General features: G+C 42.2%; 1 protein-coding gene across 29 annotated transcripts in view; it reads left to right on the top strand.

The window, feature by feature from the left end:
* Positions 1–19826, top strand: part of PATJ (PATJ crumbs cell polarity complex component) — a 154779-nt gene that overhangs the window by 360 nt on the left and 134593 nt on the right. For 8 of the 29 annotated variants that reach the window (XM_083510224.1, XM_083510226.1, XM_083510247.1 and 5 more), the window contains exons 1-12: positions 17–1000; positions 2933–2988; positions 3079–3245; positions 3805–3999; positions 4950–5089; positions 6556–6751; positions 7240–7368; positions 10919–11140; positions 14116–14206; positions 14339–14430; positions 15596–15737; positions 16992–17132. In XM_083510224.1, coding sequence (XP_083366350.1) covers positions 2967–2988; positions 3079–3245; positions 3805–3999; positions 4950–5089; positions 6556–6751; positions 7240–7368; positions 10919–11140; positions 14116–14206; positions 14339–14430; positions 15596–15737; positions 16992–17132 — 1537 coding nt within the window. In that variant the 5' untranslated portion in view covers positions 17–1000; positions 2933–2966. Of the gene's footprint in view, positions 1–13; positions 1001–2932; positions 2989–3078; positions 3246–3804; positions 4000–4949; positions 5090–6555; positions 6752–7239; positions 7369–10918; positions 11141–14115; positions 14207–14338; positions 14431–15595; positions 15738–16991; positions 17133–19826 lie in introns of those variants that run through there. The other 21 variants (XM_083510228.1, XM_083510248.1, XM_083510239.1 and 18 more) reach the window with 9 other exon arrangements.

The raw sequence follows: 19826 nt of genomic DNA on the forward strand, positions 1-19826 counted from the left end.
GTGTGGTAACTAAGGTTGCAGTCCTAACCATGTCTATTCAGAAGTAAGCCCTACTGAATTCAATGGGGCTTTCTCAAAGGTAAGTAAATTTAGGATTGCAACCCCACTTCCCTGCTTCTGGTTTCACTGCCACTGGAGGCTCAGGTGCTACGGACCCTTTTAGACCGAGATGACTTGCCACCGTACTCCATGCTCTACCAGATTGGATTGTGTCCATGTGCTCTACCTGGGGTTGCCCTGGTGAAGGGCAGGTAATAAATAACAGCAAAACAATACTTTGCTAAGAAGATTCTTATAACTAACGTGAACTATCCTGGAGCTGAGAATGCATCTCTGAGACACTTGGTTGCCTGCAACTTCATTATTTCCTGTCCGTTTAGGAAAAGTTTAAAAACTATTTATCCCGAGTTCTAATAATAAGTAAAAGCCAAATATGACTTGTGTTTGTTTTTTTCAACTTAAAAAACCCATAAACTGACTCATTTCTTCATGCTTGGGGCTGAGCATATTGCTGGTTTCATAAACAGTTACTGCTAAACCAGCTGGATTCTCTTTCGCCACTGCCGCGTATTCACACGTGTCGGGAATTAATGGCGCGCTGGCGCCTCTCGCTTATCTCCCCTTCATCTTGCTTCTCTTTCACGCCCCCCTCAACCCCTGGATTATTTCCTTCTATGTCTCTCCCCACTTCTTTATGTGCCTTCCCCGGTGCCTTCACCGCGGCCCTTGGGCTTGTTGGTTCACACCGCGCGGAAATCAAGTGGGGCGAAACCTCGCCGCCTGCTGCCTGCCGCTCTCTCTGCCTTCCTTCCCCTCCAGATCCGGACTCTCCCGGCGTTGCTTTCCTTGCCTAAGGCACGGCTCCCCCTTGCTGCCAGCTTCCTGTGTTGCAGGTGAGGCGCGGCTCCAATCCAGGCTCTCGCTTCCGCCCAGGTAAGAGCGAGTGGAAGATCCGAAAGAGGCAGCCGTGGCAGAGCTCTCCTCCCTCTGCAGAGACCAGGTAAGAGGGGGTCCAGGAACAGGCAACCCTCTCCTCGCCCCCTGTCATTTGCGGGAAAGAGAAGCAGCGCGCAGCCGCTGGAAAAGCAACCGGCGGGGCATTTACAGGGCGCCCTCCACTTACTTCCTGGATGTTTCTAAGTTTCGTCGAAAACACTTGTCGCACTTCGGGCTGGGCTGCTTTGCAGAGCCCTGAGCTGGGATTTAAATCTCTGTGGGGTTTGTTCCCAGTTCGTGCTTTCCTTCTAATTATCCAAGGCTAAAAATATTTAATAACAACAATAAAAAGATGGAAATTCTATTTTTAACTGCAAGCTTCCACACCTACTGGACTTCCTTGTTTTGGCCGTGGCGAGGGGTTTTGATTATTGCATGGTGGTGGCCGCTTTGGGAGTTGTCCTGTTTAAAGTTTGAACATAAACAGTTTAAAACCTAAGAAAGGGTGGAGGAGAAGCGGTGAAAAGCTATTTTCGGCCTGGTTGTAGCTCTCAGTCATGGCGCAACAGGTCCCACACCTTGGCCCCTGACTAGCTGCTGCACCTTGCTTGAGTAGTTCCTGCCTCTCCATGTCTTTACACAGCCTCTCTGGTGGGGCTTGTGAGGCCACCCACAGGTTGAGAGTGGACACACCTGTACTGACCTCACACCACCTGTTTCTGAGGTCTAGCAGCCACCTCTGCTGGTGGAATTTGAGCTTTGTGTCTCTCTGAGGACAAGGGGCCCATCTTCCCTGTGCTGCACCACTGTCTACAGTGGGCAGTGGCAACAGCACCGACGTTGTCTTTCTACCTCTAGGGCTCAGAGAGTTGCCTGCCGATGGCAGTTGTGTCTCACTCTCCTGACAAAGTGAGCAAGTGGAGCGGCAAGGAGCCTCCCCCCTTCTCTTTCTTGGTGACCCTTTTTGTGTTGCGCCTTCCTCTAGTTGCCCCTTTCTCTGTGGCTGGTGGCACAGGGAGGGTTAGGTCCAGCAGGGCTTCCCAGGGTGAGCGCTGCTTCACATCTCCTGTCATTTGTGAACTGCCTTTGGGCAGCTTCGTGGAAGAGACTGGGCCAAGTGGGTCTGTCCAGAGAGAGAGAGAGAGAACCTAAGCTGTTGCTGCCTCTGCCTGCTCTTGGCAGTAAGCAGATAGGATTGGATGCAGCAGGCATGGCTCTGCTAAGACATTTGCCGCCTAAGGCAGAACAGCAAAGTGTGCCCTCCCGCAATCCATGCACATAGTAGCCACAGCCAGTTAAGTTTATTTTGCCACTCAAGGCAGAACAATCCCCAAAACCCCTCTCACCTTCCCTGGCAATAAAATGCAATAGTAATAAATTAAATAATCATATGAAGCCTTTTTGTGACACCCCAAACCAGCTGCCTAATTCTGCTGCCAATGATAGGGCTGGCTGCTGTAGCACCACTTGGAAGAGTGCCAAAGCAGGGAGGCCAACAGTAATCCAATGTGAATTTAAACTCGCATAATGGGAGAATATGGCAGGGGTGTAAATTTTTGAATTTGCTGGGTCCCTTTTATGTTTATGTGTAGCAGGAAGCTAAATAGCCACATGGATAATTCTTCTCAGCATTGTTTGTGTTATGCTAAATAATAATACATATTGGATAATGCGTATTGTTTTGTGGCTGGGGAATTTTTTTTCTTTTAAATGCTTTAGGCTGCAATCCTGACCCCTGTTGTCTGGAAGTAAGCCCCACTGAATTCAATAGGACTTGCGTATTAATGGATATGGTTAAGATTGTGCTGTTAGTGAAGAAACTGTATTTATCACAATAGTAATCCCCCCATGAACTCCAAACATTTTGATTGAATGTGGGATTTTAAAAAGCAGCTTTTGAGAATGGTTACAGGTATTATGTGCGTGTGTGACATCTTTGCTCCACAAAGAAACATGTTGACCTCAACTTAACTTGTACTTTTATTTTAAAATGCAGATTATTTTGACTACTGCAGCACAGATAAGCCAACATGCCAGAAAATCCTGTTGCAGGTAGGCATCTCTGGAAAAGAATCTCTTGGTCAAATAATCAAATATTTCAAAGCAGGTGTTTAATGTGTGATGTTTTATGGAATCCCACAGATAAGCAGCAGGTGCTGCGGATTCTGGAGCGTCTGCTATTGAAGCTACACGAGAGAGGAGACACTTCACAGATCGATAATCTGGCTTTCCTGTACAATACACTCAAGAACCCCTTGTTTAATCATATGCTGACTCTTCAGCAGTCAATCAAGCAACTGAAAGAACAAGTAAGTTAAAGACTGTGAAGTTTAGCAATGCTGGTGGTTATGTTTGAGGGATGAATTAATGAAATATTCATCGCTGACAATGTTGTTTTACACTATATATCTGCTTGGGGTGAATGCTGATCTTTTGTCACTTCTATGGTAAATTTGTCATCATTGTAATCTATCATGGATTTACTAAATCTTTCACTAATTGCCTTCAGACAATTACGTTCTATGTCTGGGTTTTCTGCCTCAAGCAGAGGGTTGGATCCTGCCCTGGGCTCCTTTTGCAGGAAGGGTGGGATAGAAATTCAGTAACTAAAATAGATAATAAACAGATGACCACAAGGCCCGCCCCCCACTCTGTGATTTGTTACTAATATTATACAAAGGTTTAACATCAGAGGCCAAACTTCCGGCTATCGTGCCTTGAACCTAACATCTGAAGTTTTCCTAGAGGTTTTCCTACATTTGGCCACTCCTGAGATAAATAAGAAGCGCTCAATGCATTGACTCACAAATTAACTGGCTGAAGAAACAATTCTTTGTGCAAACAAATGTCTTCCCTTGCTATCTACAGCTCGCTTACATGCCTCCAAATCGTTCAGTGGATTTTGATTTTACCAGGAGAGGTTTGCTGGTGTTCGACGCGGATCAAAATTCTCTTGCTAATGGAAACCTTTATATGACTTGCAACCAAAACAATCAGATGACTCCTCTAGTTCCAAAGGCTGGAGTTGATGAGTTTAATTTGGCAATCCAGAGGATGGCAAAGGTATGGCACAACACCATTGGCAGACTAAATATATATTGCTCATCCCATTAAGTCCAAATGTTTCTGGTTTTAAAGTTTTACATTTGTACAGCAAAGCATGCAAGTGTATTTTTTTTTTGGGGGGGTGCATTATAATTGTATAATGGTAAGTAATAGAAAGCCCATGTTCTAAGTATTTTTTGAGCAGGTTATTGCCAGACCTTGAATTTGTGGCATTTTCTTCGATTCTTGCATGCATTCAATGTTCTTTTTGTAAAAACTCAGGAAGTGTGTAGTCATCATCATCATCAGCGCTTTTTTTCTAAAAAAATGTTTAGGTGTACTCTCATTTTGACTCAAGAAAATCACCATTTTATAGTTCAAATCGGGAAAAATAAATACAGTAAATTGACAAAATTACAAAGATTGACAAAATGTTTAGGGGTGTGCGTACCCCCAGGAAAAAAGCACTGATAATAATAATATTGATACCCCACCGATCTGGCTGGGTTTCCCCAGCCGCTCTGGGCAGCTTATCTAAAAACATAATAAAAGCATTAAAGAACTCCTGATACAGAGCTGCCTTCAGATGTCTTCTAAAAGTTGTGTAATTCTTTATCTTCTTGACATCTGAAGGGTGGGCATTCCACGGGGAGGGCACCACTACTGAGAAGGTCCTCTGTCTGGTTCCCTGTCACTTTGCTTCTTGCAGTGAGAGAACCAGCGGAAGACCCTCGGTGGAGGACCTCAATGTCCGGGCTAAGCGATAAGGGTGGGGACTAGTTTAGTGGTTAATTCCACTATTCTATGTAAGGTTTTTATTTTGTAATGACATCAAGTTGAAGCCATACATGAAATTTGGTTCTCAATAGGCTTTGCTTGTTTAGTAGGTTTTTTTTGGGGGGGGGATGTATTTTAAGATAAATGAATAGAATATTGTAAGTTAATTGCTTCTATTTTTCATTTATTAGGGCAGGCAAATAGAAAATATTGCAATAGAGAAGCCATTTAATGGAGGCCTTGGATTTAGTGTGGTTGCTCTTAAAAACCAAAGTCTTGGAGAACCCGGTATCTTTGTCAAGGAAGTTCAGCCAGGAAGCATAGCAGCCAGGTGAGATTCTTGTTTCATATTGTCAAAGCTCATAAAAATAACACGAATTGAATAAAGGGTATGACATTCTTCATGCTGTTCTTTAAAACCATTGTTCTTAAATACTATTGGCATTGCCAGGACCCTAGAGTTGCAAGACAGCCAAGAGTTGTCTTGTCAAATCTCCTTGTTGTAAGGCAGGACATCTTGCCCACCAGCCTGCCACAGATTAGTGCAGTGTTTCCCAACCTTTTTTGGGCAAAGGCACACTTGTTTCATGAAAAAAATCTCGAGGCACACCACCATGCCAGATGGGGAAAGGTCACTTTTTACTTATGTAAAAAAAAAATAGAAAAATAGTAACAGCATAGAAGGTAATGGTTAGGCTAGCATCCCTCTTCCAAATATGCTAGGTTTTTATTTGCAGGGACTGTTCTACATGGGAAAGCATTCAGCACTGTCATTCTCCCATCTGCCATCTGAATTGGTACTATTCTGGGTCAACTTACTCTGCTGCGTGTGTAGATGAAAATGGCACCAAGTGTGGGGGAGGGGGCAGAACAGGTTTCAGATACAGGATATTAAGCATACACATACTTCAGATTGAACTGGTTGCTTGCTTTGCAAGTTTTCATTTCCCAAATGACTGCCTTGGCAAGCGCAATACCTACCAGGCTCAACGCCGGTCTCGCGCTGCCGCTTCCCGCGCTCTCAAGGACCCGGGAGGAGGAAGGCGTGAAGGGAATCCCGAAGGCGCGAAAACCTCGCACATGCGCAGGCCTTCCGCCTGCGACAGCCCAGTAGGCCGGCCGAAGCGAGCGGCGATGGGATGTGGGAGGGAGCTCGCTTGCCGCCCCGCGTGTGCCTATGTGGGGCACGTTACAGCCCCGTGACGTCAGCGCCATGCAGGCAGCCAGGCAGGCAGACGGCGAGAGCCCCGCGCTGGGCGGCCTCTCCTTGCCGCCGCCGCCCCGCCTCTCGCTGCCCGACTCGCCCGCCTCCCTCCCATGGCACACCAGGTAACGTCTCGTGGCACACTAGTGTGCCGCGGAACACCGGTTGGGAAACACTGGATTAGCGGATGTGAACTGGACACCACAGTGCACTAGAAGCAGAGTACAGGGGAAGTATGGACAGCTGCCTGCCAAAGGTGGCTCTGTATAATGAAAGCAGATAAGCCAATACTTATAATAATGTTGAGCATTCATTTTAGACTTGAGCAGCCAAGGAGCCCCATCATGATTCCTGTGATTCAGAAGGTGGGCGCTGAGATATAGTGGTCACTTTAATGAATTTATGAACAAGTATGATACAAACTAGGGACAACTCATGCTATTCTCACTATGCTGCACCAGCCAACCACAATACTATTAGAGAAGGCAGTTCTGTATCCCCCCACATATCTGTGGGGGGTGTTTGTGTCCTTGAAAACCTGTTATGAAGATGCTGGCATGCTCTTCTCAAGCATTTTGTTTGCTTTATCCAAGGGATCAAAGATTAAAGGAGAATGACCAAATACTGGCCATTAATCACACCCTGTTGGATCAGAACATTTCCCATCAACAGGCCATTATATTGCTCCAGCAAGCCACAGGTTCCTTACATTTGATTGTGGCCAGGGAGCCAACCCAGAGAAGCAGTCGGACCTCAACCTCCTTAAGTGATGTTAATTCACTTGAAATGGTAAGTTACAGCTTTGCCAGAATTGAGTTTTGAATTACAAACATCTTAAAACACATTGTACAGTGTTTACAATGCTCGACAAATTGCACTGGGGCATTTAACTCCGTATGATTAGTGTCTTTGTCTTCTACACAGATATAATGTAGATCAAACTAAATATGCAATAAAAAAACATATTCCTAGATGTATGTGTCAACTTGCAACTCTCTTGGAACAACCTTGCAACTTCAAATAGAGTTGAAAAAATAAAAAAATTGCTTTGTAGGAAGTAACTAGCTAGTAACCCATTGAGTTCAAATGCTATCTCCTGTGTTGTTCTATAAACTTTTTGTGTGCTGTGCATTCTTTTTTTTAATGTTTATTAAATTTCTATACCACCCTTCATCCAAAGATCATAGGACAGCTTACAATATAAAAACATAACCATACACACTATTGCAGCCCAAAAGTATCATGATAAACAGACTTTCATCTTCTGTCTCTTCCAGATCAATTGGGGCCATGTTGAGGAAGTAGAGCTGGTTAACGATGGCTCAGGATTGGGTTTCGGAATTGTAGGAGGAAAGTCAAGTGGCGTAGTGGTGAGGACTGTTGTCCCTGGAGGTCTGGCAGATAAGGTAACTGGTTTGTACTCTGTCCTTCTTTAAAACAAAACATCCAATAGTTATCAGTTGGAATTTCAAAGCAAGCTAAGGTGTTGTATTTTAAAGAGTGGCAGCTGCTGGTGGTGGCTGATTGATGCAACCGGTTGGAGACCCCTTGCCTAGCTTAACCTGCACTTCCTTTCACTAGACACTGGAGAAAGATGGCAGAGTTATACTCATCTCTTTCCATTTCTACCTCACTCCTGCTGTTAGCAAAGTGAGTGGCAAGCACAATCCTAGCCGTGCTGCTCATTCCATTGTGGGGAGAGGACAGTAATTGGGCAGAAGTGCTGACTCCAGTCCGTGGCCTTTATTTCCACATGCCTATAATGATCAAAGGGACGCGGGTGGCGCTGTGGGTAAAACCTCAGTGCCTAGGACTTGCCGATCGTATGGTCGGCGGTTCGAATCCCCGCGGCAGGGTGAGCTCCCGTCGTTCGGTCCCATCTCCTGCCCACCTAGCAGTTCAAAAGCACCCCTAAGTGCAAGTAGATAAATAGGTACCGCTTTATAGCGGGAAGGTAAACGGCGTTTCCGTGCGCTGCGCTGGTGCTGGCTCGCCAGAGCAGCTTCGTCACGCTGGCCATGTGACCCGGAAGTGTTTGCGGACAGCGCTGGCTCCCGGCCTCTAGAGCGAGATGAGCACGCAACCCCAGAGTCGGTCACGACTGGCCCGTACGGGCAGGGGTACCTTTACCTTTACTTATAATGATCAAAGAAGACTGATATTATTCAAGACTCAAGAGTCAGCATCTATAAAAGCAAAACTAAAGCTTGGGCAAGGATAACTAATTTTAAATGTTGACAGTGTCTGTGTTCCAAGTCAGATGAATGGTTTTTCAAGTATGCCACAGTAAGAAGGGGAATTTAGAAAACATGTGCACCATTTGGATCTAAAGATCAGTAATATGTTAACCATTAGACTTAAAGCATTGAAGAGCAGCAACACAAAGCTGTATTCATGCATTATGCCAAACTCAATTAATCACTACATGTACTAACAGCAGTGAGTTTGCTCCCATCCTCCCTATTTGTCTTCCTAACTATTATTATTAATATTAATTAAATTTCTATACCACCCTTCAAAGATAACAGGGTGGTTTACAATATAAATATAACTATCCCCCACCCTCTATTCACAGAGGTTTCCTAGCCAATCAGATTTTGATTCTATCAACCTAATTTGCAGCACACAACACAATAGTTTACTTAGAAACTGGAAGTTGGTTGGGATATTGCTGTGAATGTGTGCGGCCGAGGCTTACCAGTTGTTCAAAACTAAGTTTTGGTGTTGTTTGTGAATGCAGCAAGGAAGTCTATAAATGAATCATATTTGTTTTGGTGCCTACGGAACTAATACAACTCTCCGGACTTTGCAAATCTGGAGCGTTCATGCTTGAGATTCCCGAAATAATAAGTATGAGTTCAAATAGGAATACTATTTAATTATGACATGAAAATTTCAGTAATTTTAGTGGCTTACATAGTTCCCTGCATCTCCCATTTTTATCTTCACAACAACCCTGTGAGGTAGATCAGGCAAAAAATAGGATACAGGTCTCCCTAGCTTGATTATGCCAGGAAGATACCTACATGATCATAGAGTTGTGAATCTTCATGCAACAACCCAAATTGCTTTACAGGCTGTGGGTTTTGGAGTCAGCTGACTGTGCGCTCTTGATAGAAATTGAGACCCTATTTTTTTTAGAAATTATGAACCTCTTGTGCTTCCATGTCCATCAGCTGGCACTAAAGGATGCTACACCTTTTGGGATTGGCGTTTCAATGCAACTTTGACTAAAACTTGCTGCCTCTAACCTTGTGGATACAAAGAGGGCTCTGTTTCATTTTATTAATATTAATGTACGGAAAAGAGACAGATTATAGGATGTGTTCCAATTCATAATATAAATGAAAGTTGGGAGACTTGAAGAGTTGAAATTTTAAAAGTTGGCTGTTCTGCCCCCTCTACAAAACTGTCTGTTATAATGAATGCTTTTCTCTTGTGCTTTTGGAACACCTGTTTTGCTGTAAGGAACAAAATGTTTTGGCATCCAAAAGCATATGTCATACTGTCTTAATTTGCAGCAGTCTTGAGTGACTAAGAATAGGGGTACAGTACAAAAAGGAGAGTAATTGTGTTAAATTTGGAAAGAAAAGGAGGAAGAGATAATGGCCACATCCAAACCCTGGCATAGGGTGAACATGTTGACTCCCAAGGAGAGGATTGCACTTTCTTTGCTCATTTGTGGACTTTTTACCTCAGCCAGCCAGCCAAGCCAAAGTTTGGCTTAGTGTGTCATCTGAACGAGTGTTTGTGGTTAAGGTCTCTCTTCCTTACCCATGATTTGTAGCCAAGGTTTGTCCTGTGGTTACGGAGAAGAGACCTGAGTAACAATCCCAGGTTCAGACAACATGCTAAGAAAATCTTTGGCTTAGCTGCTGTTCCATGCTGCGCTAAGAAGCCCCCAGAGAGGAACAAAGCAGGTGTGAGCTCCTTAGTGGAAGCCAGCACGGTCCCAGGAAGCCATACTGTGTCTTGCCTTGACATGAAAAAAGGCCACTGACTGGAAGAGCCAGCACTGATATTGAGACATTGTTTGCTTGGGGAGTTTACTTTGGCAAATAGCTGCTCACACAAACAATCTGTTCCACATGGGCAGTGTAATAGCAGAGGACCAGCTCATGGGAGATCACACCAGCTACTTCTGTGACAATCTCTGATTCTTGCATGCATCCATCTTGCAGAAGTAACCACTCTATACTTGTCTGAGCCGCTCTTCTGGTGTTCTGGAGCTCATGTGTGGATGGTTGTTCATGTAAAGTCTGAAAAATGACATATCCACTAAATCTGAATTATGAACCTTTGCAGAAGCCAAAATGTTCACTTATGAGGGGAAAGCGTATCTGATTTTTTCTGTCAAATTCTCCATGCATGCCTGGCGGTCTATGGACTTGGGTTTGGTGCTTTGTCTTGAGACATTATCTGAAATGTTTTACTCGCAAAAAAATGATGGTTTAAGACTCACTCCTATAATTTATTTACTTTTCCCGAGAGTGATCTTGCTTGTAAATATAGTTTGGTGGAAAGTATGTAGAATTCCTTAAAAATAAATGGTCTTGCAATGTGCATGTGGCGTTTAAGATACTTTTTTTCTAGAAGCACTAAATCCAAACCCCTCCATTTGCTTTTCTGTTCAATAGACCAGTTTCTTTTGGAAGTTGCAAAACTACAAATATTTTTCTGTAGTAGTTTCTTAATCCCCGCCCCCTTGCCCTTATGAAATAACCAAAGTAGTGGCTGATGGTGCAGTAGGTTTAAAAGAAATTTGATATTTAATATTTGACTTTTTCTTTTCAAAGTAGCATTTGGTTTAGCATTGTTTCATTTGATAGCATTTTGCACGGTCTGGAGGCATTTTGGGGGGCGGGAATATGCAGTTATAGTTTGGCAGTGCCTAATTATACTTTAGTTGCAAATTTTAAAACTATGCAAAAGTAAAGCCATGTTTGCTACTCAAAGGATGGCAGACTCAGAACTGGTGATCACATCTTGGAAATTGGTGGGACAAACGTGCAAGGAATGAGTAGCGAACAAGTGGCTCAAGTGTTACGAAACTGTGGGAACCGTGTCAAGATGGTTGTTGCAAGAGACCCCACTTGTGAAGTAACAGTGACACCGCCGACCCCTGTAGCCCAGCCTGTTGGTATGCTGTCTCCTTTTCATGACAGGCGATTTGGAATGGTGAGTATCTTTGCAGTTCTTCCACGAGTTGCATTCTGCAAATACATGATTGAAAACTCTGTATAGATCACAAGATTTCAAGGCTATAATTGCCTTCTCAAGGTGCATCTCTGCAAATGTTCCAAAAATAGTCACTACCACCTCCACCATCACTCACCTTCACTGTAGAAATCCACAGACTCTCTTGCTAGATTATTTACTACTTCCCTATAGCTGAGCTCCCTTCATTTTCTAGAGCTGTTCCTTCTGCCTCAACTGGACATGATTTCTTTGAAGTGGATGCCCTTGTTAGGGAAGGCCTTCCCCTGAGAGGCTCACCTAGCCCTGATAACGGCTGTTTTATATTTGTTGGGCAAAATCCTTATTCTCTCAGGTTTAATGTTCTTTAAAGTATTGTTAGATTCCCTTTTATTTAATAGCCTCATCTTTTGTTGTTAATCTTATAAACCTATTTGTGATGACCAAATTATGCGGGATAATCTGTTCTACCTGAATAGCTCATTATACTTGTGACCTATGTATATATAGGTGTATATATAAATATACATGGGGGGGGGGGAATCTGACCCTCCTTACATATTTGGTTTATAGCCTATCTAAAGGTTTGGGAAAGTTAATAAAATGTTAAAAATCAGACTACTTAATTAAATTCATCTAACCTCATGGTTCCCAATGTGGGGCACACGCCCCACAGGGGGGCAATTAGATTCTTAAGGGGGGCAATTCGAGAATGAGTTATTAACAGTGAATGGCCTTTTAGGCTTCCTCCATGTGGATAGGAGTTCACTTTTTGAATAATGAGAATTATATGTCACAGTAAGGGGGCATCAGGATTTTAGAGATTCTTATGGCCAAAAAAAGTTGGGAACCACTGATCTAACCCCTATTGACAGTCCCCCAACAGAGCTGCTTAACCTCACCTACCAAAAACAATGCAAATGATGGTATTCAGACTTTAGGAATAGATCCAAACTTAGTCATAATGCTTAGAGAGTAGACCCATTAAAAGAAATGGGACCTAAGTTACTCATGAATGATGTAGGACTGGCGTCACATTGATTTCAGTGGGTCTAATCTAAGCACGATAAAGTCTGGATCCAGCCCTTTATTTAGAAATTTATCCAAAGGGAGGTTTGGCACTTGACACAGCCCTCTGTTTTAAGTTCCAGGGGTAATGTAATGATGTGCTAGAGTCCTTGTAGCCTACACTAATACATTTGCTGCTAAAAATGCATCTTACAAATATGGTTTTAACAAATCTTTAATTTTTGTCACATTAAAGTGTTTTGTTTAAACAAAAGCCCTTCTCAGTTTTGAGTAATTAAAATAAACTAATGCTACTCAAAGTATGCAGGAGGTCTTGAAATGTAAGCAAAGCTGTGCTCGTATTCCATCTGTTGCTACTGTGCTTTTTAGGCGTGGAATATTTTCAGAGATCTCTCTCCTGCCCTGTGGTTTTTTTTCACTGCTGCTGCTTCTGTTCCTTCTCAACTACTACAGTGAGATATTTGGGGACATGGCTCTTAGAAACATGGGTTTGTATTGTGGGCCCTGCTGCCCCACAGTTAGACAGAATGAGATAGCAGGCCACTGCTTTGGGGAGACATGAAAGGGACAGCAAATTGCTATGTAATTGTCCACTCATTATTATGACAATTTTTACTGTCAGGGATGGGGAAAGCTGCATGTGGGGTTTTCTGCCTCAGGTGCCAAAATAGATTTGCTGGTTGGCCTTGGGTACTATGAACATGCCTCCTGGCTAGGGAAGAAGCATTTGCGGCTCCATTTAGGGCTGTAAAATACTGGTATATTGGGGGTGGCCCTGGCTGAGGTGATTTCAGTTTTTGTACTCTGATTCCAAATGCATTTTAAGTCTAATGATGCCTCTGGAGAATAATGAAACATTATTCAGATGAAAGGAGAGAAGGTGTAATCTCGGCCCCAGTGCCATTCTTCTGACTTAATCACCTTAACCTCAAGGAACTCCGTGGTGGACCCAAATCAGTTGCTTGCTAGAGATGGAGTTTGTTGAGACTCACTGCAGCCTCTTCATGCAATATGATTGCTTTCCGGCGTGGACTGAGAAGTTCAAGGGAGCCAGGGTGAGGCAGCTGGTTTGGGATGTCATGTCAGGCAGCAAATTTGTACGCCATCCAGGTTTATTGCATTTTTACTGCCAGGGGAGGAGGAAGAGGCATCAATAACTTCTTGACTTTGTGCCCATGCTGCTGTAGCCTTGAGATAGTCTTCTGGATCAACATGTTGGACGTTTCCTAATACCAGGACCTTACATATATGATTAGTTAGAAGATACCTAACTACTTTAATTGAATTGCACTGTCACTTTGTTCTAGGCTGTTAGTGGCAGTGTGGCCTTGCGGTTGATTATTTTCTTCCATCTTTGCCCTCACTTCATCTTGGACATATCACATTCTTGCTTATCCATTAAATTAAATCATATTGTCCCATATATGTATGTAACCACTCTTTTACAGCTATTTTCACCTTTTGTATCCTGCTTTGGACAAACTCGTGTGCCTTTCTAAGGTGGCAAAATGCCTTACTGCGTTCGCCACCTCAATTTTCCGTTGGCGAATTGCATATTTGAAATTACTCCTGTGCGAAAAGCAAATGTCAGAATTTATCATGGCTCCTTAAAAACCTGGAAGAGTATTGGATCCTTTGACTATTGCATAGGCCTGAGCTAAGTCCCACTCCTTTGACAATCTGCTGCAGCCACTGGTAGGAGCAACATGAACACTTTAGAATAATTCATTTCAGTACTGAAGCTATGAAAATAGCAAACCTCTTGTGGACTGAGATTGCAAAAGCATATTGCCCTTGGATTCTGGGACCGAAGAAGCATCCTGTTGGGAGATGAGTTATGGGAATTCATGGCAGAAGCTGGAGAAGTGCTTAATACAGATGTTTATAATCTAAAACTTCAAGCTTCAAAACATGCTTTTATTTCCTAGGAAAATGAAATTCATGAAGTTCAGTTGACTAAGAAGGATGGACAGAGTCTTGGTATAACAATTGTTGGCTATTCAGGAGTTTCTGATACAGGTGAGTTATATGACATTTTCTCTTTTGCTACAGAAAGCCCACAAAATGGACTCTTTCCTGGAATCTGTAAAATTTCAACGCATTCGAAATGCAGAATTAACAAGTAACAGTGTTCTTTTTCTTTTCTTTAAGCAGAATCTTCAGGGATTTTTGTCAAAAACATAATACCTGACAGTGCTGCGGAACACAGCGGTCAAATAAAAGTCCATGACAGAATTATTGCTGTAAGTTTAAGTCTTATTTTTGCAGGCTGTAGAATCATACTTTGCAAAACATTACTGGTGTAAGATCTGAGAATGTTAGGCATAAAATAATCTGTTCCAGATTATTTGCTGTCTGATAATCCCCTTCACATGCCGTCCATCAAATGCTAGTGACTTTTCCCTTATGTAAAGCTTCCCTGCCAGCAAAGTACATTCAAGACCTATGTAGTCTGTGCTGTCCACATGACTGCATCAGTCACATGCAGCTCCCTCCCACCACTCCCTGGTGGCTGCAGCTGCATACAAATGGCATGACCACTGACCGCAAGTTCACCTCTGCAGAAAATGCAATGTGTGTGATAGTATAGGATAATGGCTTGGATCCTCACGTTCCTTCTGTGAAAGGAACAGAACTCATATTTATAGAAAGGTACCTTTTTTTTGACTCCCTCTTTCCACTGCCGTTTCTTGACAGTCTAATCTGGGGGTTGAAGGACTCTGGGAAATGCTATAGAGTATGGTGTAGAGGAATGCAGATAGATGGGAAGCTGACAGATGTCAACTTTTCCCTTGCCTGTGTACAGTAGTACCTCAGGTTAAGTACTTAATTCGTTCCGGAGGTCCGTTCTTAACCTGAAACTGTTCTTAACCTGAAGCACCACTAGCTAATGGGGCCTCGCGCTGCCGCAGCACGATTTCTGTTTTCATCCTGAAGCAAAGTTCTTAACCGGAGGTACTATTTCTGGGTTAGTGGAGTCTGTAACCTGAAGCGCATGTAACCCGAAGCGTATGTAACCCGAGGTACCACTGTACTTTTATTTAAAAAATCCAGAACTCTTAGTTGCAAGGATCCCATATAATCTGAGAATGTGTTCACTCATGCACACAGTCTCGCAACTGACCAATTTGTGTTGTGTTGTGTTATGTTGTGAACTCCCCTGTGATGAAGGGTGGTAAATAAATTTAATAAATAAGCAAATAAATTGCTTTTTCGTGTCTGGGTTGATAGGGAGCCCTGTTGAGCTTAAGTCATGTTATTTAATGTGAGCAATCAGGCTCATCTTCGGATTTTAGAAATGCCCTGTAATGAGCCTTAAAACTGGTGTTATCATTCAAGAAACTTGCTTTCTGACATGGATTTCCATTTAGAAACCAATTGTATGTGTCATACATGTCTATGTATTAGGTCGATGGGATCAACATTCAGAATTATACCAACCAAGAGGTGGTGGAGGCATTGCGAAATACAGGCCCGATTGTACACCTGGCGTTGCTTCGAAAGAAACCATTGTTTCCTGCTTTCTCTTCAGAAAAAGGCTTAGGCAGAGGTAAAGCTCTTCTTTAACTATACCTAATGTTCTTCTAAGCCAATGCAAATCCCTTGGCATTTATTTCACTGAACACCTTGGCATTTTTGTACTGGTGGTACAGTCTTATTTATTTACATGACTGGTCATTCCTGCAGAACCAGTTCATCCTGGTCATGTTCTTCCACTCTTCTGAGTACATTCTTAAAGGTTTTATGTGGGACTTCACTTGAGGGTAACCACGGTTACTACAGATTGCAGCAGTAACTCAGATCATATGCCAGTTTATACACACACACAACTTTATTTTTTCATAACAAACAAACAAACAAACAAACAAAAAGAAACATCAATAACAACCCAAGTTCTTGTGTTCAGGAGGTGTGGAGGCAGCCTGCCTTTGAAGGAGCCACGTTTGCAGCTTGGGAGATGCTCATGGATTCAGCTCTGTCACTGGAGACTCAGGTGCCCTCAGGGGCTAGGAGTATTTAAAGCCCTAAACAACTCGGGGCCCTACAAACCTGAAAGTCTCATTCTCTACAGAGCCCCTCAGGTGCTAAGATTGGCTGTGTGGTGGGGCCCTCTTAGTATTTGCTCTGCCCTCAGAAGTGGTGGTGGTTCAGGAGAAGGCATTCTGTGTGGCGGAACTTGTTCCCCACAAAGGTTAATCTGGTAGCTTTATTGTATAACTTCCGGCAAATGCTGAAGACACAACTCTTTACCTTGTCTTTTGACACTGGAAGTTTTGGGGTTTTTAGGAGCTACCTTTTGTGATTGTAAGCTATTTTAAACTGTTTTAATAGTGTGTTTTAACATTGTAACTTGCTCTGGTACCTTGGAGTGAAGGGTAGGTAATAAACAACAAAAGCAACATACTCCAGTACTGAGAACATCATTGGTAATCTGTTAGTTTTGGGGCCTTTCAGAAATTAAAACATAAACAACAGAGCTCTCAAAATGCTATAATGTGGTCCAACTAACTATATTTACTGTGCTAAATATAAGGTACTGATTACTGTGGAACCATTTATCTTCCTACAACAATGTTATTTTTTTCTTTTCAATCATAAGCATTCTAATAATTTCTAATAAATTCTGGAATAAATAATTTCTAATAAATTCTACTCTTTTAAGAACTTCTTGGGGTGAACAAGCCCATTTCTTTACTATTTTGGTAGGTAGAGTAGAGAGAGCTTGCTATCTAAAAGGTTATATAAGTACACTTCTTGCATACGATCCTTGGATTACGCAATTGACTGGAAACTTTTGGAACAGTTGCAGTGCAGCCAAATATGCCAACCTTATCCTTGGCTGGTGTCGTGGAGACTGAGACTACCGTAGATAGTGATAACGAGGAACTTCTAAAGCAAAAAGACAACTCTGAAAATGAGAGGAAGCAAAAACGACATGCAGTTGGTAAGTGATATATCTTTGGAGGAGACTTTTGCTACACTAACCTTCTGTTTGCCAACCATATCATATATGGTCTTTAAGTAGTAGTAGGACAAATGAGTGTCAATAGAGGGGGATATTGAGCAATTAATTTTAGTAGCAGCCTAATTTGGCCTAATAACAGCAGGATATTTTTTGTTGTTGCACATTAAAAACTGGGTCTATTGTTTTTGAAGCTTTGTATCTGTACAGGAGACGCATTATGCTGCAGTTATAGAATTGCTGGAACCCTTGTTTTCTGCTGCAGCTGACAAGTTGTGATGACTTCGTCAGTTTTCACCGTATTGGGGCATTCACAGGCTAATTGGAATGATTTTAAAAGAAAATAAGTGGTCTGTGGCATGCGATTCTACATCTGTAGGCTTGTCATTTCGTAAAATTTTATTTTATTACAGAAGGGTAAAAACCATTTAGGATACAGGAATGTAAAAGTGTTTTCACACTGGTAAATATATTCACTTACCTTTCGTGCTTGAGAGCTAAAAGCAGTCATTTCATTTCAAACATGGTTGATACTAAAACACTGTCTATAAAAGTTCACCCTGGAGCAGAATTTAATGGCCAAATTAAATTCCAAAAATAGGTGCTTATATTGGAAATGCTGACAGGCACTTAATTATAATAGCACTAAACTAAAACGCCCCTAATTTAATGCCCTGTCTAAACTCTAGAAACGCCTTTCAAACTTAATGTAAAAAGTGTGTTTTATAAAATGTCTTTTTTCTCTAGGTCTGATTGTGCTAAGCTTTAATTCAAATTCCTGAATAGATTTAAACAGTGGTGTGCCCTAACAGCTACAATGATGTTGGTACAGTCAGTGAAATATAATTTAATATGATGTTTGCATGAAACCCTTTATTGGGTTCTAGCCGAGTACCTGAGCATCTGTATGATGCATTGGTTAGAATGATAGAATTGTAGATTGGGAGAGACCCCAAGGATCATCTAGTCCAGCCTCCTGCAATGCAGGATTCCTGCCCACAGCTGTCCCTGGATGGGCTCGAACCACCAACCTTCTGGTTAACAGTCAGATGCACTGACCCATTGTGCCACAGACTGCACTTTGCCTCTGATCCTGTAGGTCTAAAATCCCTTTGAAGCCATCCAATTGGTGGCAATTACTACACCCTGTGGGATCAAATTTCAAAGTTTAAGTATGTGCTGTGTGAAGAAATACTTCAATTTGTCTGTCCTGAATCTTCTACCGTTCAGCTTCTCTGAATGACCCCAAGATCTGGTCCAGAAAAGTTATCTGACCCCATAGTGGACTGCACCATTATTTCAGAGCATCTTGGTTGGGGAGTCTTGACAGGTGTTCCAATGGTTTAACTCCTGTCTGGCCATATTCAGAATGTGGTTGAAAGAGACGCTAGTTCAACTCCATGTGCATTGACCTACGGTGTCATAAGGCTTGGTGTTACAGACAATGTTTTATTAAGAGCTACATGAAGCCACATAAGTGTAGATAGGCATGCAATTTAAGGATGCTTACCTAGAGAGACTTTGCAACCGTATGTCTTCAGTTATATGTTTCCATATTTCAGAGCGTTGTGTACACAAAGCTTCAATGGCAGCTAGCTTACAATTCATTTAATAAAACTGCACACATGTTCTTCCAAAAGTTTACATAGGGCTGTGTAGGAAAGATAACACTGCCTTCAAAGGAACTTGCTTTCATAAAAATGAATCCCATGCAAGATTCTTGATACAGAATCTTGATATAGTTCAGTAAAAGAAATAATCTTAAATTTCACTGTGGCCTCGCAGAGATCTTTTGTTTATTTATCTTGGACACTCAGGGTCATGCAAAAGGCACAATGGAGTCTTAGAAGCTCAGTGCATCTGAATAAATTATTACCAGGTAGCAAAGGTAAAACTAGCCTGTGTCATTTGGGAGGCCTCCAAAATGACACTTTGCTCAAATGTTTGAAGGATTATCAGTGAAGATGAAATGCATGCAATCCAATCCCTATGTGTGTTTTTGCCTGGAAGTGAGTTCTGTGGGATTTACTTTCAAATACATGATTTCTACCTTGATATCTTAGGATGTCATTAAACACTATACACTGACATGCTGTGGTGGTTCTCTGTTTCTAATGAAAGCAAAACCCATTCTCTTAAGTTAAAGACTCAAGACAAGACTGGCTGATTTTCTGTTCAAACAGATCATTCCTGCAGTAGTTCTATTTAATGTGACATTGTATGTTTTAAAAACATAAATAACAAAATAATGCATGTGGTTTTAGATGGAAAAGCATTAAAGTAAGTGCAGTATGCATTAGGATTTCAGGAACATGGAGTGCGGCTCATATGTAATGTCCTGTTACTTGTCCCAAATGGTAACAAAATAAGCCATAAAATAAAATAGCTTGCGGTAAACTTATCCTCCTGTTGGTGCCACTGTTACTTGAACTTTTCTGTCTGCCTGTGGGAGTTTTTGACTTCTGCAAGTTAAATATTACTTAGGGAAGGAACTTTTTATAAGTACGCTGAGCTTCTGGCTGGGGTCAAATGCAGGGCAGCCAGCCATTTTTATGTTGTCTAGCCATGTCAAATTGTCTTACATGGCTGTAATACCGCTCTGGTTGCATAAGTAAGAAAGCTGAAAAGATATAAATGTCAAGATAGCCAAGTTCCCATGGAAGGCTGGTTCAGAAC

Source organism: Podarcis liolepis, assembly GCF_965112155.1.
Source record: "Podarcis liolepis genome assembly, chromosome: 6".
Lineage (NCBI taxonomy): Eukaryota > Metazoa > Chordata > Lepidosauria > Squamata > Lacertidae > Podarcis > Podarcis liolepis.